At 33.8% G+C, this 27379-nt stretch overlaps 2 protein-coding genes across 3 annotated transcripts in view; both read right to left on the bottom strand.

Moving 5' to 3' along the window:
• Nucleotides 1-9242: 9242 nt before the first annotated feature.
• The window catches only part of LOC127877850 (heat shock 70 kDa protein 12A-like), a 43557-nt gene continuing 25420 nt past the window's right edge, over nt 9243-27379 (bottom strand). Inside the window, exon 7 of one of the 2 annotated variants that reach the window (XR_008048632.1) lies at nt 9243-9380. The gene's annotated coding sequence lies outside the window, so the exon portion shown is untranslated. Of the gene's footprint in view, nt 9381-9627; nt 9778-27379 lie in introns of those variants that run through there. The other variant, XR_008048633.1, reaches the window with a different exon arrangement.
• LOC127878240 (heat shock 70 kDa protein 12A-like) lies at nt 11025-22616 on the bottom strand. The gene is made up of 5 exons (XM_052424760.1): nt 22367-22616; nt 14619-14833; nt 14023-14136; nt 13627-13783; nt 11025-11659 (listed from the first exon to the last, which is right to left on the bottom strand). Exons 1-5 carry the CDS (start codon nt 22614-22616, stop codon nt 11025-11027), a joined length of 1371 nt encoding a protein of 456 aa, XP_052280720.1.

The raw sequence follows: 27379 nt of genomic DNA, 5'->3' as shown, positions 1-27379 counted from the left end.
TTTTCGTTTGTTTTTGCGATTGTTGGTGGGGTTTAATTAGAAATGCATATTTCAATGAAAGCCCGCTACACATTATAGAAAAACATGCTTATTTACGCTATATATCGACACTAATAAAATAAATTTTGCAGTTGTGATGTTAAATTTCTTGTATAACGTTTTGCAATAATTGAGACCACGTGGTCAGTTGCATATCGGGTATATGAAGTTATTTATCAGTTTCAATACATGTGTGACGAAATATTAGCCCACACCTACTTAACATTTGAGATGGTCATTTATTTACAAACTTAACTATTTCATGGTGTGGCCGGCCTTATTACAAGTAACGGCCTTATTACAAGTTACGTATTAATGTACCCAGTCATCTTCACCATGTTGTCAATTGCTTAGGCCAAATGTCATGCATTTATTAAATCAAACTCTTTCCTTAATAGGCTGGACCTTTCCTTATATTACATACTAGCGTCTAGTGTTAAATGGGTATAAACTGTCACTTTTTGCATTGAAAAAGCAGTACACACTATACAAGCAGGGATGTAGTTTCATAATTTCTTATTATTACGGGCGAAGCCCGTTAACGGTTGCGCTAGTATCTTGTCGACTATAATATTACTGGACTTTGGAAAGTATTTGTGTTAAGATTCAGTGAGCAAAATAGATATCAATGAAAACTTTGTATATGTGTTAGCGTCGTTGTTCAGATCGAATAACACTACACATGCATTATCTCATTGTATAAATACCTTAACGTCACTTCGTTATTGCTATAGCATGATGGCACTCCGTTATTGCCCACCAACAAAACGCATCGAAAATGTTCGCGAATAAACAACACCAGTAAAATAATGCCGGCGAATTCATAAAATTTCTGGTTATTTACTCACGGCCATTATGGGACTCGAACCCATAACTCCCGGGATAAAAGTACATTATTCTATCAATTTACATACTTATTTAGTCCATAACAATAGAAGTGTGCAACGCTTTAATGATGTTATGCTTCAAAACGAAAGTAAGTCATTTCAACATTTCATGTTGATAATGGAAAATTATGGAACGCCACAGCTGTCGGTGTTACATTTATTTTTGTCTTCTTTAGAAGGTGTCTTATTATGTCAAACTGTCGTTATATCTTGTCCATATTTGTTGTTGTCTTGTCAAAACACAGTCGTATTATGTCACACCGTCCTGGTATCTTGTCTGAATGTGGTACTGACTTGTCTTAATACAGTCTTATTATGTCAAACCGTCATGTTATTTTGTCCAAATGTGATGTTGACTTGTCAAAACACAATCTTATTATGTCAAACCGTCGTGTTATCTTTTCCAAATGTGATGTTAACTTGTCAAAACACAATCTTATTATGTCAAACTGTAATCTTGTCCAAATGTGATGTTGACTTGTCAAAACACAGTTCTACTATGTCCGACCGTCGTGTTATCTTGTTCAAATCTGATGCTGCCTTGTCAAAAAAAAGTCTTATTATGTCAAACCGTCGTGTTATATTGTTCAAATGTGATGTTGACTCGTCAAAACACAGTCCTATTGTGTAAAACAGTTGTGTTATCTTGTCCAAATCTGTTACTGACTTATCAAAATACAGTCCTATAATGTCGATCAGTCGTGTTATCTTGTCCAAATGTGACGTTGACTTGTCAAAATACAGTCTTATTAAGTCAAACAGTCGTGTTAGCTTGTATATATTTAAATTCCGATCATGTTTAATTGTGTCTAACTCAGCTATTTTTCATAGCATGGTATTGAACAGAACACCTGTTCTTCATATGGTTATGGAATCTTTAAGCTGTTATCGTGGTAGTACCTCTACGTTACGCTTGCACTGATATTAGTGGTTGTACCTGACTACTACTACTACAACAAAAACAACAACAACAACTACTACTACTACTACTACTACTACAACTACTACTACTACTACTACTACTACTACAACTACAACTACTACTACTACTACTACTACTATTACTACTACTACTACTACTATTACGTCTACTACTACTACTACTACTACTACTACTACTACTACTACTACTACTACTACTACTACTACCACTACTACTACTACTACTACTACTACTACTACTACTACTTCTACTACTACTACTACTACTACTACTACTACTACTACTACTACTACTACTACTACTACTACTACTACTACTACTACTACTACTACTACTACTACTACTACTACTACTACTACTACTACTACTACTACTACTACTACTACTACTACTACTACTACTACTACTACTACTACTACTACTACTACTACTACTACAACTACTACTATTACTACTACTACTTTTTACTTCTTCTACTTTTTCTACTTCTACTACTACTACTACTACTTTTACTACTACTACTACTACTACTACTACTACTACTACTACTACTACTACTACTACTACTACTACTACTACTACTACTACTACTACTACTACTACTACTACTACTACTACTACTACTACTACTACTACTACTACTACTACTACTACTATCACAACTACTACTTCTACTACTACTTCTACTTCAGCTACTACTACTTCTTCTTCTTCTACTACTACTACTACTTCAACTACTACTACTAATACTTTAACTAATACTACTGCTTATACTACTACTACTACTACTACTACTACTACTACTACTACTATTGCTGCTACTACTACTACTACTACTACTACTACTACTTCTACTACTACTACTACTACTACTACTGCTGCTGCCACTACCACTACCACTACTAGACATTTGTGTTAATTTAGCGCGATATCATAGTTTACTTGATATTCCATACATTGACGTATACTACTTGCATTGTGAGAATATTCATACATGTGTACATGTAGGTGCTGCCTTCAATATGGATTGATATTCGCGGATAATAATTCGTTCACACAGCAGATCGATATAGCGTGCTTGAATATCACCTGGTCTATTTAATGTTACTTACATATCAAATTAACTACTAAGTTTCAAGTTATTAATTTCACAAACCTTTAACAGCGACGTTTTATTGGTTCGTTAGTATTTGTCCGATACCCTGTAACCGCAAATCCGAACAAGTAAGGCAGCTTGATCGTAGAGGTCCATGCAAGGTACCTACATGCCAAATATGAAAGAGATCGGTAAAGTATTGAAGGTGTTATGAGAAACTGAAACAAACGTGTGACGACCAAAATCTATTATTAGCCTTGGTGACATTGACGTTGACCCCAGTGACCTCAAACGTCATCAAAAGGTAGAGGTCCATGCAAGGTATCTACATGCCAAATATGAAAGAGATCGGTAAAGTATTGAAGGTGCTATGAGAAACTGTAACAAAAGTCTATTATTAGCCTTGGTGATCTTGACCCCAGTGACCTCAAACGTCATCAAAAGGTAGAGGTCCATGCAAAGTATCTACATGCCAAATATAAAAGAGGTCGGTAAAGTATTGAATGTTCTATGAGAAACTGTAACAAAAGTGTGACCGTACGGAAAATACGCACGCCTGTACATTTTGAGTATACAATGTGTTATGTCGCATACATGATCTCTGTACCACATGATTATGCAACTCATGAATATTTTTATTTTGTTCTTATACAAACGCATTTGGAATTAAACAAGTGTTAATTATTGTTTTGTCCGCTTTCCAACAGGATGTCCTGGGTTCGATCCTGCCTTAGAGAGAAATCTAATGATCATTCCAAGGACACCAAGTACACGTTCTTCCTAAGATATAGACTCGAGAGTGCCTATATACACCAAGGTTGCGGCGTTATTAAAATAAAATAAATATGTTCAATCACTAGCAGTTATTTTTCGAAACTTAAAATCTAGAGGTGTGACGCGCCTTTAAACAGGTGTAAGTCCCAAGGACATGCATTCATCATTCAAAGGCATCTATTACAGTTCAAGGAATTTTTATGAGAAGGTTATCGTTTGTATTGTTCTGTTTTGAATATGCAATGTATTGCTTTTTATCGTATGACAGTAGTCACAGTACTTACCCAGAAATCAAACGTGTATTCGTTACAGCTGATGGAAATATTCCACCCTTAAGATTTTGGAAGTGAAAGTGCGGTTATACAAGCATACGTTATTGATTGAATATAAATGCCAATCATAAATGTACGTTTGATATGAACCCAACGGACAAATATGTGATGAAACCCAACATAACTAGTATTAACGCTGATAACATGTTTGCAAAAGTGCTGATCGTATCGTAGTAACGAAGAGCCTTTCGGATTCCGCCCACATTATGTTTTTTTTACCGAACTGTTTATTGATTTAAACGTTTTTACAATTGAACCAACACACGATAATCAGTTAATGCAGATCTTTTCACTCGTTGGACAGTACATTTACAGGAATTATTGTTGACCATGAAACGTATTTCTTTTAAAATGAATATTAACATTATTATTATTGAAGCATACGATGGACTTTTGTTAAACGTTATCAAATTCAACTTGAAAGCTGCTAATGCTCATACTTTTAGGTTTTTAAACGTTTATGTTTCTTCCGCGTTGAAGTTTATAATATTACAAAACATATACAATTGACATCTGTAATTAATAATTTTAATTTCTAGAAGCATGGTTCATCATATTCAAGCACTGTTGTTTAAAACAAGTATTCTTTTTTCCACTTAAAGTTATCTTTCTACATAAAAAAGGTCATGTAACACGTTAACACTATACAATTAAGACGTATATGCAAGTCAAGTGAAAGATCGGAAAATTTAAATCATAATAGAATAGAGTCGCCAGCAGAACAACGCAATAAATATAAACAAAATCACAACGTTTGTAAATGTTTCTTCATGCAGATATTTTATTGCAGCAGCATCCACTGGTAATGATTCAGCAGACATGTTGAGGGACTTTATATTTTTTGTTGCTTTACAAATGAACATGCTGACACATTTAGTTGGCTTACATCAGTCCTACCTTGATGTTTTTGGTTAGTAACCGGCCCTAACAATCCCTTTTCACTCATATCATACGACATCATTCGCAAATACATTTCACGTATATTGTTTTTTCCCAAGTGTAGTCTTTATGTTTTCTTTCGCTCAAAAAGTTGATTTTAAAAAAGGTATTTATATTTTTTTAATTAATGTTCTGCACTGTGAAAAATGCTGCATGACATTATGCTTCAGTAGAGAAAGTCAGTACACGTTAGACTAGATAGGTCACAACTCCATGTTGTTATTGGTAAGGCCGTTAGGCCTGGTCGTTAGGCTTCTGCAAATATCTTGTTTTTCAAAATATTTTACGGACATTGGAGAACGCTGTGTTAGAATTTAAATAGCAAAATTTTAATTGCAAATAAAACCGAAATCGACTTGTGTTCGTTTATTGCGTTCCACCGACTATGTCACACAATATTTAATTTTAAGACAGCTTTTTCCAGTGCAGCATTTTAATTTTCTTATATTATTGCAGTAAACCTTAATTTCTTCGTTCGTATAGTACCAATGCATTGCATATATTCACATTTTTCTGGTCCGATTATAGATTGCATTAATCAGCGTCAACTTTTTGCATATGCTTTTGTTGATCCTTGTCTAATTTATATCTACATTTTTGCACACAGGGCTCCTAGAAATTGTTTAACGTCATCAATAACTGACAATACATAATTGTCTTGTCTTAATTGCAATAACGACCAATAAGACATTCATGACCGTGGAACCTAATAGCCTGTCGTCTGGGTCGACATTGTGTACCGTTTTGTTAAAACGTACCTTCATCGGAATACATGTCCATAGGCTCATTTTCCTTTGAACCAATTTATCGTGATTCAAAACCATGTATGCAGAGTAACATAGTTATTTTGCTTGGTCGAACATAAATCTGAACATTTCGCTAAAGAAGGTACTACAACCCTGGTACTTTTCAAAATCCGCTTAAAATCCGAGTTGAAAACCTCTAGATATGGAAGGATTTACGCAAACGAATATGAGAATGGTGGTGCGGTGGTCGAGTGGTAACACTCTGGTCTACCATTGCAGAGGTCCCTGGTTCAAATCCCGGCCGGGTCACTGGAAATTTCAGAAATACTTCAAGTGTTTCCCACCCAACTAGAGATGTACTGGTATGAAACCCAGGTACTTCTCGCGTGTATCGGTGCTATACACTAAGCACATAAAAGAACCAAGGTATCCATTCGCAAAGAGCTAGGGTATCGCACCCGGATTCCTTGTATGCCAATACTGTCTCTTCTGCTTGCTGTCTCTTCAGCAAAACCAAAGGACCCCATTGGAAATAAGTGCTTGCACTTTCATGGGTTATCCTTGACTGCAAGGTCAAAATAAATACATACACATACACATATACAGAATCAAAAATGTATCGTATTGTTTTGGAACTGATGTCGCGATGTCGCATTATTAGTTTTAGATAGCAAAAACAATAATAAAACATTCCTCTGACGAAGTTTTTTAACATGTAGTTTCTAGGTTATTGTCAGCGAATTTTTTATACTAACATGTTATGAAACTATGGGCACTTAAACGTCTGACCTATAGTTTAATCCCAGTGCAAAAGTGTTCCCAAAAATGTCCAATCATAATGACGTATTTTAATGTCTATAAAAACATCAAATAATCTATTTACAAAAAAACTTTATACATGTAGTTCCTCGCTGTAGCCTAGTCCAACTTGTTGACGCTCTCAAATATTAAGCTACGTTTTATATTGGTAATATTTGTTTCAAAGAATTTAGCCCATATAAAAAGTATCTCTAAATTCTTTGCGCGTCTTATAAATAAGACTAGCGGTAGCCATACACAGATACACAGATTCCCACGAGTCTGCATGTCGAAATGTGGAAAAAGTTTAGTTTACAATAAGTTTTTTTGTTGGGTGCGGCATTTTCACCTATAGGCATCATGATCTGATGTTACATTAACAAATATCACAGCGTTTTACCTTGTTCTTTCAGAAAAGGATATGATTATAAAACTCGCTTTGCTGTCTAAGGGCACCAAGTGACCCTAGAATCGGAACATTTCAATCCCATAATCATGATTAAAACAAAGTTGTTTGAGGTCCGCAAAAACGATATATATTAAACACCATATATCTCATGATCTTCTGTTTTAAGATATTTCAATTGTTAATGAAAACAAAATGATAAACCACATTGTGTTCGGTAATAACATAGAGGTTAACATATTTTATTTACGGTCATCTAAGTTATTTTATTAAAGCTTATATTTATGAAATTTCATTTAAGGTCAATTTATTGCATTCCATCAAAGATGAATTCAATTCCATTTGTTATGCCCCCCTTCGAAGAAGAGGATGTATATTGTTTTGCTGTCGGTCGGTCTGTCGGTCTGTCCGTCGGTGTGTCTGTCGGTAGACCAGTTCGTTTCCGATCAATAACTCATCAACGAATTGACCGAATGGCTTAATACTTCACATGTGCATTGTCCTTGCAGAGTAGGTGACCCCTATTGAAATTGGGGTCACTAGGTCAAAGGTCAAGATCATTGTCACAATAAGTGTGAACATCGTTTCCGATCAATAACTCATCAACGAATTGACCGATTGGTTTGATACTTCAAATGTGCATTGAACTTGGACAGTAGATGAACCCTATTTAAATTGGGGTCACCAGGTCAAAGATCATGATCACTGTCACAATTAGTGGGAAAATCATTTCGGATTAATAACACATCAACGAATTGAACGATTGGCTTGATACTTCACATGTGAATTTGCCTTGGACAGTAGATGACCCCCATTGAAATCGGGGTCACTAGTTCTAAGCCCTGTTTTGGGGGCATATGTCTCCCACTGCGGAATTCTTGGCATTCCATAACCTTTTCTATGTTTGGCCTCCAAGAACATGATGTCAATATTTGGCTCCCAAATACATTGTTTTTATTGGCTAGCCATGTCATTGTCTATTATTCGCTTTCCATTATATTATCTTTTGTTTGCTTCAGAATGTTTATTATTGACTTTCCATAAAATTGTCACTTAATTGACTTCCCATCAAAATGTCTATTATTGGCTTCCAATTACATTAACTATTATTGGCTTCACATTACATTGTCTTTTATATGCTTCCCATAAAGTTGTCTATTATTGGCATCATGTCCTGTTATACGGTTTATCTTATACCATCTCCCTAGAATGCCTTTACACCATTTTTTTTCAAAACAAGTTATAAGTCATGTTTTAATGAGCCTATTTGCATAAAGGGTTAATTAAAGACTTAACTGCAGGCAAAAGTAACATTTTATTTTATTTATAAACACAGTCTCCAAAGTATTTCATCTGAATTATCAACATTCTTCTAAAGAAAAAAAAATACATTCTGCAATAAAAATATCAACATACATTTTTCCATAAAATATGTTGACTATAATATACAATCTCTCATAAAATTTTAAGTAAAAAATACTGAATATTAATATTTCTGCAATCTTTTATTAAATCATCAAGAAAGGTTGTATCCTAAAGATGTTTTGGCACGCTAACACAAAGTAAATAAGCAATCTTATACATTATAAGTTAACAAAACGGATGCTCCCTAATAAATTTTGTCAAGCAGACTAAATATCATAAGGAATTTTATCAAAATTTTAATAAACTAATACTTAAAAAACTGTACAAGAGATGTTCCGAGACAGCACGATAGAATACCCTTGTGTTTTGCATGTGTAAAATGATCTTCAAGTGACCTAAAATAACTATGCTAAGACACGTTACATTAAAAACTTCAATGGAATAAATGTCATCGTTTCAGAACAAGTGAATTTAAACATGCATTTCCTAAGTAAAATATGAGGGTAATATGAGGGTCATTTTCTGCTAGATTGCAAGTAATTTTTGGCCTTGGTCTCCAAATTACCATACATGATGACCTTAAGTGCATCAGTGAATACCAGAAATAGTTACAGAGATATTGTTATTGCAAACAACAATTTAAACAAAACACGATGAACAAATGATAAGAATAGATCGAACTTATTCATAGCCTACCTAATCTTAACAAATAAAAATACTGCGAGCATACTGACGTGCTGTAATTCCGTTCTAGTAAATTACAATTGATATAGTTATGTATCTCTTTATTAAAAACCAGAGAAATAAATAAAACAATTTTAAAAATCTTTAAATTTGATAACAATGTGAACACTCGATGAAATATAGTATTCTTGTAATATGACATTAACAAATCATATTAAAGGTTTCTTTAATCTCAGCATGGAATTGCGAAAACAATGTATGAGTTAAGGTGGTAAAAAATGACACACTACGTGATATTTTAAAAATGTTCAATAACTCTGAAAAAACTACAACCCAGTAGTGTACACTCTTCCTCTTGGTATCCAGGTGCCCTATCAAGTCTCATTCAAAAACAGGAAGTAAAGTAAGAAAAACGTCTTTAAAAAATAATTAAAATTTATACTTATAAGTCCCAGAATTGTGCTGGTAATATGCAAACTTCTTTGCAATTAAGCTCATGTCATAAAACTGTTATTGACGTCCACTCATTAGTTTCTCAGAAGTAGCCATAGTATTGCAAAACACATGAATTGCGCATCACTTAAGCATTGCTGAGAATTTCAAGGGTTAAGTAAAAAAGTTTCATACAAAATGTCCTTTATTTTGTACCAGCAGCTGCTTAGAGTATATGCACATTCTCTTCGTTATGAAATTTGGTTTGATTTCATCCCACTCATTGCTAAGAAATCATCTGAAAAAAGATAATTTGATGGGCTGACAAAAAGTCACCTATCTACTTTATGTCAGTGAGCGTAAAAACGAGAAAAAATCATTAAAATGCCTGTTTGATTAACATACAAAGAAACAATATTAAACTAAAGATATTTTTGTTTCTAAAAGAAAAATCAACTTTACACAATTGATTACTCATGCGTTTATTCTGTTTGAGAAAATATTCGCCAATTTTACAACATTTAAGAATAAATTCTTAAATGATAAGTCTAGGTTTATAGTGTATAAACATTGCTTATAGGCATGTACAATGTACATATGACTAAAACAGGATAACCTTTATTGTTCATATTCCACACATACAAAAGTGCTATCCTTAAATATGGCAGCAACACTGAATATTTAACACATGCAGAAACATGGATCTCTACATATTTAAAACACTTTAGACTTAACAGACGAGATCCGAAAACAGACACACACAAATATTTCATGAATGTGAGTGTTTTTCTTGCAAGTGTTATAGAAATGAACTACATAAAAACGATAATAATTGAAGTACACATAAAAGAAAACTTACCTAATAGCACATACAATTTAAAAAAAATTAGGCACTATGATATTCACAAACAAATGTTATCATTGAGTACAATTTATTTAGATTTCAATAATAAATATATAAAGCACATTCTTTTATCCATATACATATTATAGCTTGTATGAGAGATCAATTTTTTATTTTTATATCTGACTGCGTGTTAATTCCCTTTTATTATTGTTTAATTTGAGTTACAATGCTATGAGGTTAAATTTTATTTACACGTAAATGTATCATGAATATTGCTGGGCCAAGTGTGAGGTTGAGCGCTCTATAACCGGTTTAAACCCCCAATGTTTTGCATTGACCGTTCCAAGGCGGTGACCCCAGCTTTATTCTTATATGTGTTTATGTTGTTTTGTATTGTGCTGTTTTGTGCTGTTTTGTACTGTTTGGGCAATCGGTCACTTGCCTTAAATAAAGGACCAAATAATTGTTTATAATAAGAATTCAATACTGCTCCAGCAGCTGGAGTTTCTTTATATTCAAATGAATTTTATGACTATTTTTCTGTAGTTAAGGTTGTTACATCATTGTCACTTTAAAAAGCGTTTATGGTAACGGAATCTAAAATTGACAATACATTTGTTGCATATTTGTTTGTTATCTTTATTGATACTAAACGGTCATATGTAGCGTCCACGATTCCGAAAATGTAGGTATAAAAATGTGGTTTAAATAGGTTTTAAAACGCAACAGAGACATTCTATGTATAAACAAGTTTATGACCGAAAATAACTGCTCCCTTTAAAATGCAAAGACCAGCCTCATCTGGAATGATTACTTTGCAATCTGGAAATGCCTTCTTCACAGCATTTTGCACCATGGCACTCTCGGACAATCCACCTACCATAAGAAATATTTTCGTATCTTTGACTTGTGGGTCTTGAAAAAGACTTTTGATGTGGGCTACAATTTTATCTGTGCATGGCTTAAAAAGGTCCTGAAACACTTTTGCATCGATCCTGATTTTGTCAATGAACCATTTAATTTTTCCATTGTAATCTGATCCATCTATAGCTTCATCAATAGTTTCTCCAGATTCCTTTTCATATGTCTGCACAATTGTTACAGGCACTTTAATTGATATTTTCCCAGTGGATTCAGGGGTGATTGTGCGTTTTTTGGTTTCAAGTTCCCTCTGCAAGTCATGGTAATCAGCCGTGCCCGCTTTCTTGTCCTTGAATTTGGACCAAACTGGTCCACCTATAATCTTGATAATCATATTGTAAAATCCATCGTCTACTGTTGTACCGCCCCAAGCACCACCGCTAGCTGTATGTAGTTCCTTGAGCCCTCCGTCCTGCATTCTCTGATAAACAATTATGTCAGCCGTGCCACCTTAAAGACAACAGCTATTTTTACAGTTTTCTGAGAATAAAAACTACAAAACGTTAAAAGTTAATCAAAGGAAAAACAGAGCGCCATGATGGTTCTGAATTGCTTACTTGAATTCACATTGTAATACTTGAGTGATCTAAGTTGGCAGAAGATCTTTTCACTATGTACAATAAGGAAACCCAGCAATTTTTATCATATAGTTAAGACTTCAACTAATTTTATAGAAGACACAAAATTATGTTGTTGCCGTTCGCATGATGTTAAAAGCCAAATACCTAACATAAAGCTATTTTTCTATTTAAGCATGTGTACATCATGTGGTCCCATTGACGGTGGCTTCTTTGATCGTAGGGGCAACAATTTAAACTAACTTTGTACAACAACTACATGATGCTTAAAACCAAATATCTTGGCTCTCATTAAGCTATATTGTTCGGGATATTATGTTATATTATGACTGCAAACAAATTAGGAAAACAAGTTACGCCAGGGCTGGGCAAATTTGAACCCAAGGGCTATGATTTGAAGAAACTTGGGAAGGGTGAATAACAGGGCATTTTTTTCTTTAGTTTTCATTACATACATGTAAAGGGAACAAGATATACTCAAAGCCGCTAGTTTTGACTCAAACAAACTTGGCAGAGTACCATAATATTGAATAACAATTACTAAACCTCTGGGCCTGGCAATCTTAGCAAATAACATTTAATTCTACGTTTAACAGAAACAGCTTACTCCAATTGCAGGGTCACTTTAAACTCCAGGGGCATGATTTGAACAAGATTGGTACACTACAATCTTTCATATCAAGTTCCAACTCTCTGGGCCTTGCAGTTTCAAAGGAGAAGATTTTAAGTTTTCACATTTAAGAGAAACAAGTATCCCACAGGGCAGTGGAAATTTTAGCCCCTGGGGATGATTTGTTCACACTTAAACAACGACCACAATAGGATATTACATGCTAAATACCATCCATGTAGGCATTGAAGTTCCAGATGAGAAGATTTATAATATATCCAATAAAAGCAAACACATTACCTTGATGTTGAGACAAATTGTGACCCCTGTGTAATGATTTGAAAATAGTTGAAAGGGGACCACCGTCAGATGTTAAATACCATATACTAAACCTTACATAAGGGCCTTAATTGTAGTTTAAAAAGATATTTTCAACTATACACATCTAGGTTTATAGATTGGTAATCTAAGTAAATCTACAGATCAAGCCACTAATATAGCCACAGCTCACTTTTCATTGTATATTTAACACACATGAACCAGTGTATGACTACATCCCCATGGGTCATTATATCAGGATCTTTTGTAAAGGACCTCACCAGGATATTGCATTCCAATTACAAACATTCTAGTGTTAGCAGTTTTTTTTAAAGAATTCCATTAACCATAAATACAATGTATTTATTGAAACATTATGACTTTAAGAACGTCATCACTTTATACTAGATGCAAAAACAAAATTCAAATGTGTCATGTTTCCATAGAATTTCCATTCAATAAACTCTTTGCAAAGATATGAAATCAGAATCAAAATTGAAACAAACAAGTTATAGTAAAGTTAAATAGCTGATAACATAACATGATTTACAAGTTGATTTGCAATACTTGAAATTGAGGAGTAACAAAGATAAAAAAGGTAATTGTGTTTAAAATCACTGGCAACACATATACAAAATAGATTTGCTTTGCTTTTAGGGGCATCACAAAATTTACTGGCTAAAAATTAGCGTTTTAATATAATTAACATATCATTTTATCTATCAATATTTATTGTTTTATTGCAAGTCTAGAATAGAAAAAACAATAAATATGTTGGTGTTATCTGCAATAAAAAGAGAAATTTGAAACTTGCTAATTTGAATTTATAGATGGTAATTTTTGACATAATTTTAAATGCTTAATTTTATTAAATCAAAAACATGAACATGAATCTGAAAAATTAAGTGTACCTCCAAGATCAATCACCATATATTTGGTGCCAGCTAAGGCCACTTGAAACTTGGCGCCCTCACAACCTTGCATCTTGTTAGTGGGGATCAGCTGACAGTACATGGAGGCTGCCTCTGGTTCCAGCGCTATCGACAACTGTCCTCCATCTATACCTGCCTGAAAATAATTGTTCATTGGGATTTTATAAAGGATTAAGGGGCATGTTCACATTCAATAATCAAATCAAACATGAAATAGTAACACATATTTACAACCATATGAAGCGGAATGTTTCGAGGAAATTTAAAGAAACAGATGTCTGATTCATTGAAACATTCAAAGAAAATTCACCATTATGGTATAACTTTTGCTTTCTCCCTGCAACTTCACTTTAAACGTTAAAAAAGGATAAAAACCTTTTGTGCAGCTTCTCGCATGAGCTGTTTTGCCGCATCAGACCAGATGGCTGGAACTGTGAGGACCCAGTGGATGTCTTTATTGTCAACTCCAGTACGACGATTTTCAAGCAACTTCAACAAGTGTTGTTTCAAATATTTAATAATTTCAGAAAAGACAACCCTCGCCTTCATGGGTCGACCGCAGACATCATCAATTTCTATGTCACGCTGAATCTGCGAATGAGCATGTTTTAATTGATGATAAAACTCAACAAAAATTATAACACACCAGGTAGAAACTTTTTTCTATTATTTCCTTTTTTATCCAATAATATGGCATATATTACAAGCTTCATGTAAAACTCAGGTTTATACGGTATATTTAATAGGTTGACATTTTGTGCAATTGTGTACTTTTTTACAAAATAAGCTACCCGGTATTCACATCAAGCTTTAGGGTTGCCCGATACCTGAACTTTTCCATAACCCAAACTTTTGCAAAAAACAACAACTCAAACAGTTGTTATATCAGTACACACAAAACCTTTATCATTTGGGTATTTTGTACTTATTTAATTTAAATTTTAGGATTGAAATAGAGATAAATCATTAACCTTTTTTCCACGAAGCCTCATTTTAAACCGTTTGAAGAAAAAATAATCCATGTGTTCACCATCTAAAGCCAGCTCAGAGTAATTATTTTCAGCCTCGTAGCCAAAACTATGGAATGTTTGGTCTCCCTCAAACAGAACCACTGTAGGCGCTTTGGGTGAAACTAGAGACATTGAGCCGGCTACCCAATTTTGATTGATCGACACGTTAGCTGGATCTACAATTGAAACAACATATAACAATTAGATTTTGATGCTTTAAGTGTGAGTATCGACATTGAGCATACTTTTCAGTATTTATTAGTGGTTTATGGATCTATAAAGAAATACAATTAACTGTTCTTTATACTATGCGTAAAGTATCCAAATGTATTGAGTCTATGTGCTACTGTCCGTGCGTACGTCCTGATGTTCGTCTTTCTGTCGGTCCTTCGGTTCGTCGAACTGTCTGTCTATTTCTTAATGTATCGCTTCTTCTATTCATCCGATCATGCCTATATTCATTATTTAATTATTGTGTTAAATTATTACTGGTAGGTATGGTATGTTTGATAATGGTGTGATTCAAGATGTCCGTTAATATCTTTTGAACATAATACCTGAACGAATATCACTTTGATATTGAAATGCATAGCCGCTCTCGACGGTGCCTATATCAATAGATGCCACAAGTGTAGTATTCTTCTTGTAATCAGCCGTAGATGTCTGAAACATGATATTTTTTTGTAAATACAGAAACGAAACCAGGCTTGCTTAACATAATATGCATACACTATGCACACATAATTATCTTTTAAATTGATGTATACACAGATGTAAACATTGTAGAAATGAAAACAACTTTGCATGCTCAAATGAAAATGCATATTAAAAAGAAAAATCACTTTCAATAGTTCCTTTGGAAGTCCTTATATTGAGAAAAAAATATTTTCATATATCGGGACTCAAACACATCGATGTACGTTATTAAAGGTACATAAAAAGCATTAGGCTAGGGGTATTGTTACAACGTTTAACTAAGCAACTGACGTATGTATGCAAAACAATTATCTACTTTTTAGCTTTGAGGGGCGCAACTAGAGATATACAATATATATAATATTACACTAAACAAATACCAGAAGTGACTTGTTCGAGAAACTATAACTCTGTCATTTTGCCCATTTGCAATAGGTTGTTGTGTTATTCAAATGTACAAAGATATGATAACACGTACCATACGAGAATGGTTCAAACACGCATGCATGTACGATGTTATCTCAAACGATATTGCACAAACCATTAGGTAATTTAAAGTATTCGGTAGACATAGATGTTCTTTTTACATGGATACCACCCTCATTATATTCGTTCAATTTAGCTGTGTTTATCGCTCGCTAATCATTGCCTACGTGTAGATCACAGTTCCGTTAAAATTCGGTCTTATAAGAAGAGTCGTTTTATTCCTGGCAGAGGATGTGAGTACATTTTTTATAAAATATTTTCTGTTTACGACAATGATGAACTGCCGTTTTCAACAATTATATCTGGTGTCAGACCTTCACATGCGGATTAGTTTTAATAAAACATGCACCACGTTGTCATCGGTCGAAAACAGCAACGTTTGAAAAGATATGTGTTAATGTAAAATAAACAATTGTGTCTGGTCATGTACACTATCACTTCAAAATCAAAAAAGGTACTTTTCTGGGCATCTCATTAGTAGCAGTTCATACAATTCTCTAACATTTAAAATGTGAAAGATCTGTGTATGGTAGATTCCCCATCTTCTGAAAAGTAAGAAGAAATGTTGCTGAAGCAATTGAAACGAGACATGGGTCCACCTTTATTATGCCTAAAAGGATATTGTAAATTAAATTTGGGCGACAAAGTCTGACAGAAAACGTTAAATTGCAAAGCGGAACATAATTGTACATAATTTAAAATATTCCATAATGTTTACAAGACTGGGTTCCACCATTCCGGTTGCCGTTCCAAAATGCAAATTCGTAAATGCAAAATTTTATATGACTGACGTTCTTAAAATGGCAAGAAAAAAAACAAGACCATTTACAATGTTGGACAATGTCTTATTGCAGCAAGACAATGAATCGTCTCAATATGTTGCGTATTTTGTAAGCTTTTTAAAAGAATGAAAAGCATGGGTGTGCATCCTAATCCTCGTTTTTTGCATGACCTTGAGCCGTTCAGGTTGAAAATGAGTCCAGCGCAAATAACTCGGCTCTGCAATATTCCAGTGTCTTCATAAAAAAATAAGAAAAGAAAATGCCTTCGAGATTAAGATACGAAGACTGTAAGATTGTGTATCTCTTAAGGGTGAATTATTCGAATAGATACACCATTTTTTCATTAAAAAGTATTTGGAATTCATTTTAATGCGCATGGATGCATTTATTGAATGTAATGCATGTTGTTGGTGATGCTTGTTTTCAATCGTAACAAAAAAATACTAAAGCTTAAAAACACTGAATGAAAAGTTGCCTGGTGCACCTTTCATCATTGATTTAAGTTTATTGTTACACATGTTAATATTTATCAGTTTTCATGCAAAAGTACGTGTTGGGTAATTGCGAATAAAATCAATTAAAGGCGGGTGAGCCAATTTTGTTTCAATTTCCCTTTTGTATGTGAACGGCTGTTGGCAAATTATCAAACAAATCAAACAAAAAGAAAAGTAACCACAACTGCAGCAGCAATCCACAATTCATAACATGGCTGTAAACAGTACAAACATGAAACGTTTCCCCCTTCCGGTAAAAAATATATCCAAGGAAGTTTATATTTCAATATTTAAAATTTACTGGATAAAGCATTGATTTGTTTCTAGTACTCTTGCGAACGAGAAATTTTAAACGAACAAAAAATCACTACACTAGATTTCACTACGACGCCGACGTTCTATATTTATTGGTCCGTTTAGTACGGTGTTTAAACAAGTGGTAAAGTAAATGCAATGTTCTTTTGATGCGAAAGGAAACATGGATACCGTTCATGGTCACAGCTTTGTTTGTATATACGATTGTCGTTCATAATTTTAATACTTTTTGTTACAGTCGCAATTTATATTTTACTAGGATTGCTTTTATTATTGCACCTGCTATACTGTTCGGATTCGTTATCAAATTGTTCACATTATCTCTCCTTGCGTTAAACTGCCTGTGTAAGAAATAGTTTGCTGACTTTGTGAATTGATCCTTCTTATTTGTCTTTATCTATGTTTTAATTTCTTTAAACGTTGTCTCTATAATCTAAACCGCTTATTCCAAAGGTTCTTGTTTCATTTCGCTCAACAGACCTGTGAGTAGTTTTTAAATGTTCCGTCTCCTTTATCGATCACATTCTTGAGTTTTCTTCAAGGTTTTAAAGTTTCACATTAATTTTCTAAAATTAAGTATTAACATTGTTTGATGAATATTGTTTTCGGAAAAGTGTGAGGTTTGGAACCCTTAAAACCTTCTCAAAATACAATACATTGCATTGACCCTTCTAATGCGATGGCTTTACAGTTTCGTCAATGTGCATATGTAGTTAAATACGCGTGTGTCTTTTTTCTACATCTTCTACATTCGTTATGTGTTTATTTGTTTGGCAATTGACTGTTCCATGTACACTGGGAAATAATGAAAATGTAAAATGCAAGTGCCACACCGAAAGAAAACAGCAATGTGTTATGTGCGTATCTATAGAGAAAAGCATCTTGTATAAGCGCAAAAGTTTAAATGAAAACAACAAACAAGGAAGAAAAAGAAACAAAAGAACCCTCAAAAAGAACACAGAAACATGCGCAGATGATGATGATTTTGTAATCCAAAGAAATGTTTGCGAATCAATGCGATACTGTATATCTAACATATTCATGTTTTCCAAAATATCCACTAAATGCAAATGTTGTAAAACGTTTTTATTCAATTATATATCTTTGTTTACATGAAACATTCAAGGTTACTCAACACAAAAAACGAGAATGCTTTATACCAAAATATGTTAAAATGGCAATTTCAACCAAGAATTTTTTGTAAAGATTTTCTCTATTTTTATTTTTTTGTTAAATTTCTGACCTCCGGGGCGATGCCAGCTTTGACCCCAACGAAACCTTTTGAATAAACTTTATAGATGACCCCTAGACGATGCTACTAACCAAATATAAAAGCGTTGTGTTTGAGATTTAACAAGTTTTTCTTAAGGTATTGTATTTCGTTTCATAAACATCAAGGTCATAGAGAAGTAATCGATTGTTATTATTTTATTGCGTTTGATTGGCCAAAACATGTTACTTTTTTTCATGAGAACAGATCTTCAAAATACCGTGTTGATTTCCCTACCTACAACGTGTAAAGGACCTATTATAAAATAATGTTATCAACTAAACGTTCCGTATTGGTTACTACTTTAAGTTATGCTCCGTATTTAATGGTATTTCATAATAATATCTGCAAGCCTGTTGATATCTGCGATTACTCATGTTGATTCTATAAGTATATGCATATCTTTAAAAACCAATGCCACAGTTCCTAAAAGAACTTAAAAATCTATCAACAATTTGTCCATGTATACTACACTACATTTATATTTTTCATGAGCACGTGGAGTCTTACTAATAGCACATTTATGGTAAAACTTTAAGCCGAGTCATTATTGTTGATTTTTGTAGTAAAACAATAATACAAATTATCTAAAACTAGTAGAAGGTCGTGTTATTTTCGTGTTTGCATACACACTACGTAATCGGGGCCAATTTCAGCCCGAATAACGGTTTCTACCTGAGATACATAACGATGATCTGGGGTTGTACTGTATAATGCGTTTTATTCAATCTTATAAACAAGACGGAATTAAGTTGACATTGTATTTATTTCATTTAAACGTGCCTCATAATTTTTTTATTTTGCTGCTCTGGTACATATTTTTCAGCTTATAAATACATTGGTGAGTTTTTTTATTTAGAAAATTTGCCTCTCAAATATTGCTTTTAGAAAGTACCATTTAAAAAAGTGACTTCATGTATTTAACTGTTGTGTTTCTATAAATAGCTAAGATATATTAATTATTATTTTGGTGAATAAATATTACTTAATTTACTACATTGAATTGTTTGTCTAAATAAGCATTAGAGTCATTTGAAAACAACTTTCAGAAAATATAGAGTGCGGTAATGACAACGAATAGGAATAGGACCACATATATCTGATAATTAATATATCAGCATACCATATTTAAATAAAGTTTAAATAAACACGTAAATACAGAAATTGTTGTATGCGAAGAATACAATTACCTAAAAACAATCATACCAAATAGTTGAGGATAATTAAATGTACCTCTTTCTTAAAAACTGTTGGTGCTTTAATTGTTTATCTACATTGACATCAGGAATTTTTTATATATTTTTCGTATATAATGTTCTTTCATGTATTGTAAATACTTAGTGCCATTAATACTGTGTTAGTAAAAATAAAATAATATATGTTAACTATAAATGCACTAAACGTCATTGTAATAATCCTACTATCCTATGCAAATTGTAAGAGCACCCCTCTAAAACCATAACAATGCCATTGAACTTCTATTTGAATTTATGTACTATAAGTTAGTGTAAATTGACCTTCTTAAATATAACAACAAAATATTTTAGGTATCGGTAGACTATCGACTTTAATTCACGTGTGATAAGCGAAATTAATAATTTCACATGGGGCACATCCACGAGTCAAATATTTGTTTTCTATGATCACAAGTGAATCAACAATCTACGGAAAAGCTAGCAAGTTTTTTTTTTCGTTGATGTTTTTAACACCGGTCACTGTTTTCTTGCCTCGTGACTCAACTGTCAATCAGCTTACATATTTGTATTTCATTTTGCAGTGCTTTTGACAATTGGCTTGAGGTCAGATTTGTTTTATTAGATATAAATAAAGCTTTTGATAAAGTATAGCTCACATGTGTATCATGCAAATTAATAAAAACAGGCATTCGACGAAATCATCGATCGTGTTTGTCTAATGGTCTGATTGATCGTTAACAGACATCAATATTACCGGGATTGAATTCAGCGCCTTTTGAAATTCTCGCCGCGGTCCATCGAGGCTCTTTGTTTGGACCACTTATGTTTCTAGTGTTAATAAATGCCATTGCTTAAATAAATGCACACATACATTTGCTGATGATACCAGTCTTTACATGGTCGCGAATTCACCCAACGTTACTGCAGCCGTATCTCGATCTGACATTGAAACAATTTCCAGCTGGGCCGGAAATGGTTGGTATGCTATAATCCCTCAAAGCCTCGCAAATAACATCCAGATGTACACGTTTAGTTTCATTAGAAGATCTTTGTATTGAGCTAAGATGGGAAACTATCAGTTATCGAAGACGCCAACATGAATAAATATATATGTATAAAAAATCAACTCTAACATTGTTCCAAACTACTTGCAGTCCCTTTTGCCCGCAACAGTTGGATCGAGTAGCAATTATTCATTCGTCCCATCTCCATACAATTCAAGCGCCAACATCACTTTACTCAAATTCGTTTCTACCGTAGTATGTCTGAATTGAATAACTTTCCCTTTGACGTCAAAACGCTTAATCCATTTCTTCAAAATGCTCCTTGACATAGATTGACCGATTCCTAATCCTTTATTTTCATAAGGCGAAAGACGCTCTAAAATGTAATACACGCACAAAGTGTAGCACCTAATCTAAACATCTTATCAGACGTAAAATTATTACATTCCCTTTATGCCCATGCGGATTTCATGAAACGACGCCACAGTACTTTTACGCATGCACTCAGTACGAACATTTCGCGGCGAACTTATAAGCACAAAATACTAATATCCGTATCGTAAGTCCCCTGCATTAAACAGTTTTCTATAATGAGATAACACTTGCGACGACTTTAAAACTACTAAAATAGCTGAGGCAGTTCACACATTATTTATTAATAATAAGCGATTTGATTCGTTAATATGCTACAGAATGAATATCAATCCTTTTTTCTTCGTTTACACTAATCAAGTATTTCACAACTTTTTTATTGTATGCCCAATGCATATTTCTTTTATTTGGTAAGTTTCTCTTGTATCAGTATCGTCTCTCTCTTAAGACATTTTCGAACGGCGGCACTTGATTAGTCGTCATCAAACAGTTGACTCCAGTAGCGTGTATAGTTTTAACGTAAGAGTAATGATACGAATATTTAAAAGCCTTGTGCATTGACGTTTCAAAGTTTCAGCGGGGCCAAAGGTATTATTTGGAAAAAACGTGTAGAGGACCCCCATTCGATAATACATACTAAATATCAAACCCAAGGCCCATGCGGTTTCAGATGACATATTTAAAGTTCAAGTTTTTAAAATCATTGTTTGTGTTCCTTGACCTAATTGATAAAAAAGGAACATTTCTCTAGTGTTTCGTCAAATTCCGCCCAGTGTATCAGGAGAAAACATTAACTTGACGGACAAACGTCACGGACGGACGGACATAACGGTTTCCCAATAGGTCACCATGGACACGGTTTTCATTGGTGAGATTCAACATACCTTATGTATTCAAGGGCTATAATAGGGCAACAATAATTATTGTTTGGCTTACATTGGCATTAACAAGTAAAAATGATCCACATATCAAGCTTTCTTCTACTGTAAAGTTGAAGTTGACATAGCAAACCTTTAAAATATCTCCCTCGAAATCGTTTAATCCTTCACAACTGCCGAACGACGCTCCGAGTAAGTTTGTATTCGGCCGGCGACCTCCAACTTGACCATGGTCTACCTCTTCTTCATCGTCGAACACAGGGACATGAGAACCTCTTTTCGCCCGACGCCCACCGACCTCACCATGGTTTAACTGTGCATCATTTAATTCTCGAAATCTGTTGAACAACTTTCCACGTGATTGCGCTTTTTTCGGACCTCCACCCACCTCGTCGTACTTCAGCGGTTTTTCTTCCTTGCGACCATGAGTCGTACGCTTAGATATAAAATGTGACGATTCTGCCATGATGTTTGCACTCGTGTTTTGATACCTGCAATTAAAATAGCAATATAAACGTTCTCATCTGATCCAGATGAGAAAATTATTTTCTGTACACACAAGACAAAGTGTTTTACGAATGTATACTTATGAACATAATGCAGATATAGAATTTCCATGAAAAAAACTTAAAATAAACTAGACAGCTTCACCTATAAAAACCTATTAATGTCCGTTGTATGCATATAATTGGTATTTGATACATTTCTTTCATATAGTAGCCGCATGATTTTCGAAGATTAAACATAAGTGTACATTTGTAAAAAGCTTTCTTATTGTGAATTACAATCTAGATTACAATTTTTTTAATACAGATTTATTTCAAATACATCTAAATTGCATTCTCATTTTATAGCGCACGCGGCGTATATATACACAAATGATTTTAAAGCTTTAACGCATGTCAATGAACTTGTTTGTCTACAGTTATTGTACAGACAGACAGATGGACGGACGGACGGACGAACGGACGGACGGACAGACAGAGAGACAGGCAGACAGACAGACATACAGACAGTCAGACAGACATACAGACAGACAGACAGACAGACAGACAGACAGACAAACAAACTTAAGATGCCGCGGGATTGGACCTCTGAACCTCCTGTTGTAATAGCCAATGATCGACGTCTACACCAAGAAGGCTTTATAAATAAGCTTTGTCGTTTTGTGCTTTTTTGATCTGGACCGAGTGTATATTGTTTTACTCACATATTAAAAAGGCACGGAGTTACAGTTAATTAAATGATACGATATTATACGAAATTAACGAAAATTATTAGAGGTTTAAAACCTTAAAATGCAAATAAACTTTTGTGTGGTTAGACGAAACAATGCGTGTGTGTCGCTCTTTTTTGTAATCATAACAATATATACAAGAACGTCTACATACACATACCCATAATGTACATCTTTAGAGGCATATACAATTATTAGATCTAATGCAAAAAACATTTCTCTAGCCTCGAATAAATAATTTGTTCGTAAGTTAAAGTATAAGTAAGTTTTCTTTTGCATATGTATTTTGTTATCCCTGATAAACAAGGAGATTTTCGCTCATTTACTCGATAAGATTGTGGATCAGATGTAGCTAAGGCATATGACTTTGGTTATCTATATCTGAATAAACGTTATCTTTTGGATTGGCTTAAATTGTCCATCTTTTAACAATTGCTGCAGATGTATTTTGTTGTCTCTGATAATCAAGAAGAATATCGCTAATTTACTCGCCAGTGGAGATGATCCCCCAAGACACATATATACACATACCCGATTACGGTAGTCAACAACCGCGTGAACTTGCACAATTAATTGCTTGATGTTAATGTAACAAATCTTTTGAGAAAAAGAAGCAGCGAATGGAATCAACTAATAAAGGAGGTTGTAGACAATCATTTGCAAATGACTGATTACTGACGTTACAGTTTAATCATTTGTTTAAAACAAATGATGTTTGAGGCATTTAAAGAGTTGATATGGATCATCGTCATAAATGCGTATTGGTAAAGTTTTTTTGTTCCATTTTATTATCTTGCTGGTGTTTCGTTCATCCCTAAAAGGTGACATATTGTTGCCAATACAACGAAACCGCAGCACTTTTACGCTAAACGCACTTAAAAAGGATTGCCTACCTCTAATTTATTCAACTATAAATTACACAAAACAATTACAAATGCTTATTGATTTTTATATCACTTCTAAAATAAAGCATAAACTGAAATCGTTAAAGGCGTTTCTGGATTTTCAGCCAGCTTAAATGAACAGTTATTTAGTTGTGAATGTCAAGTACAATGTCACAATAATCAAATATGTTGGATCTATGTTTAGTATGTATTGGCTGTATTTCTTTGCCAACAAAAACTTGCAAATATTAATACATATATATGTTTGTCTGTTTCAGATTTACTCCTCGGCCGCAGAACCACCTGGGCCGTATTCACCAACAATTCTTTACTTCAGAATAAAGAATAAAGAAAATTCTTTATTCTTTACTTTTCTAAGAACGTTCTTCGGTCAATTCTTTATCGGTATTCACCAACGCTATTTTAGCGTTCTTTAAAAAGAATTATATGTTATTGATGTAAGCGACATTGGTATCCGGCATTTTAAAAAACGCATAGAAATTTCGGAACCGCTTTCGTGTCTTCTGTCACAACAAACAAGATGGCGGACACGAACGCTACCATTACTTGCGTTAGCAGAAATCGTGTGGCCGAACAGAAGGAAACAGTTATAGCTAACGAGATCAATAGCATCTATGATGTCCTGTTCTGCCCAATGACCGGTTGTGGACTGCATAACATTGGAGAAGTCCGGAGGAAAGGCTGGAAAACGGTTGCGAATGTGCTTAACTGGTTTGTACTTTTGGTGTTATCCCTTTTCCAAATTTTGTAAATTCTATCAGAAAGAATATTGATACGATTAATTCTTATTTATTTTTTTATTATTGATTATAATGTCATTGTTAAGTTGTGCAAAGTTTCAAAAACAAACAGAATGTTAAGTATAAAAAGCAGTAGATATTTTTAGCACAACAAATTGACCATAAAAGGCATAATATAAATGTAAAATGCTTCACTATGTTAAAATTATCCCGCTTCCCGGTTTCAAAAATTCCAAAATTTTCAACCAAACCCATATTTTGTCATTTGTTATAAATGATGTATTTCTACTAATTCATTTGTTAATAATTCATAAAAAATGGTTTGGGTCAAACACACAGGAAATGTCGAATGCAACATGGAAAAGTGTTTTGATGAATGAACAAATCATTTGTTTGTTTGTATGCATATCTTAGACTCTATTTCTGATTATAAAAAATGTGCCGAATTGCATTTCATTTATTACAGCCAATTTTCCACCTTTTGGCGCACAGGTCCGGAAGTAAAGAAGAATTACTACAATATGAATGACGAGAGTTAGTAAAATGTAAGCAATTGCTCTTCCAACTCGTCGGCAGCATCTTGAAACGGACGCTTGGCTTACCTTCAAGGTATCGCACAATACCAACTGGAAGGATCAGCGATGGAACAACTAAATTCAGAAAGGCAAGTTCAGTTGCCGGAAAAAAAAGATATCGTTAATATAACTCCATCTAGGATAACCCTTCTAAAGGGTTTTCGCGATCGAATAATCGTCTTCTTGGTATGTTTTCTACATTTTCAAACAAGATCACGGTAACGAATTGCTCTAGCAGCGATCTTAGAATCTGTAAAAATTATTCTTAGTTTGCTCCGAAGCATTCTTAGAATTCTAAAGAAGATTCTTTATTCGTAAGAATTTTCTTTAACAATACGAGGTCGTGAATAAGGACTTAAGAATTTTTTCTTAGAATAAAGAATTGTCTTTATTCTTAAGTCTAAGAATTGCTTATGAATTGTTGGTGAAAACGGCACCAGAGCACATATCATCTGTCAGAAAACACCAGTCTTTATGCTAGACACCACGACCAGTTCACTTATGAACAAATAACAAGCTAATGAAATTCAACTGGAATCAACCTGACAAACATGTGTTTCGATATCAGAAACACAAAATTGCTGTTTGTAGTCTTCACGATTAAAGAAATTATCAGGACTCGCATAAATTGTCAAAGTGGATGCAGCTTATTGAGTGACCTTCCTGGAAAACACAAACCAGAAAGGACATTTCTAACTAAAAAAACTAACAAAGAATAAAAAGTATTACAACATTAATACTTTATATAAAACAGCCTTACAAAAAAGTCAAAACTTAGTAATTTAGGAAATGTATTCACGCTCGCTTGAAGGTAGCGAGATCACAACGGTGGAACAAGCGAGAGAGGAAACAATACGTTCCCGAACATGTATGTACATGATCGCATTCGCGCTCATATGACAATCGTTTTCAATAATTCGTTACTATGCGAATAAAAAATACTCTAACTGTGAGAAGTACACGGAGAAATTAACAGTACCAAACAACAACTCTTTGTCACTTTTTGTTCTTACTTATAAAAGAATCAGGTTTACTTTCGCCATTCTGAAAACTTCGATTTAAATTGAAACGACAAAAATTTGTATAACCTTAGCACTAACGTTAATGCTCTTAAAAGTTACCTTTGCGCACTATTTCACAATATCAACCTTCTTTCGTTTGTTTTTGCGATTTTTGGTGGGGTTTAATTAGAAATGCATATTTCAATGAACGCCCGCTACACATTATAGAAAAACATTCTTATTTACGTTATATATCGACACTAATACAAATAAATTTTGCAGTTGTGATGTTAACTTTCTTGTATAACGTTTTGCAATAATTGAGACCACGTGTTCAGTTGCCTATCGGGTATATGAAGTTATTTATCAGTTTCAATACATGTGTGACGTAATAATAGCCTAAACCTACTTAACATTTGAGATGGTCATTTATTTACAAACTTAACTATTTCATGGTGTGGCCGGCCTTATTACAAGTTACGTATTAATGTACCCAGCCATCTTCACCATGTTTTCAATTGCTTAGGCCAAATGCCATGCATTTATTAAATCAAACTCTTTCCTTAATAGGCTGGACTTTTCCTTACATTACATACTAGCGTCTAGTGTTAAATGGGTATAAACTGTCACTTTTTGCATTGAAAAAGCAGTACACACTATACAAGCAGGGATGTAGTTTCATAATTTCTTATTATTACGGGCGAAGCCCGTTAACGGTTGAGCTAGTATCTTGTCGACTATAATATTACTGGACTTTGGAAAGTATTTGTG

The sequence above is a fragment of the Dreissena polymorpha genome, chromosome 4 (genome assembly GCF_020536995.1).
Source record: "Dreissena polymorpha isolate Duluth1 chromosome 4, UMN_Dpol_1.0, whole genome shotgun sequence".
NCBI lineage: Eukaryota > Metazoa > Mollusca > Bivalvia > Myida > Dreissenidae > Dreissena > Dreissena polymorpha.
The sequence above is the reverse complement of the archived record's forward strand: the minus strand, read 5'-3'. Positions and strand labels throughout refer to the sequence as shown.

Bases quoted from the DNA above. Each gene is read 5' to 3' on its own strand.
- LOC127878240 (XM_052424760.1), bottom strand. From the start codon at position 22,616: ATGGCAGAATCGTCACATTTTATATCTAAGCGTACGACTCATGGTCGC. The intron at 14,834-22,366 runs GTCGCCGGCCGA...TTTCAATTGTAG, and splicing joins AGACCATGGTCAAGTTGGAG to ATCCAGCTAACGTGTCGATC. The intron at 13,784-14,022 runs GTTTTTATCCTT...AATTATTTTCAG, and splicing joins TGCGAGAAGCTGCACAAAAG to GCAGGTATAGATGGAGGACA.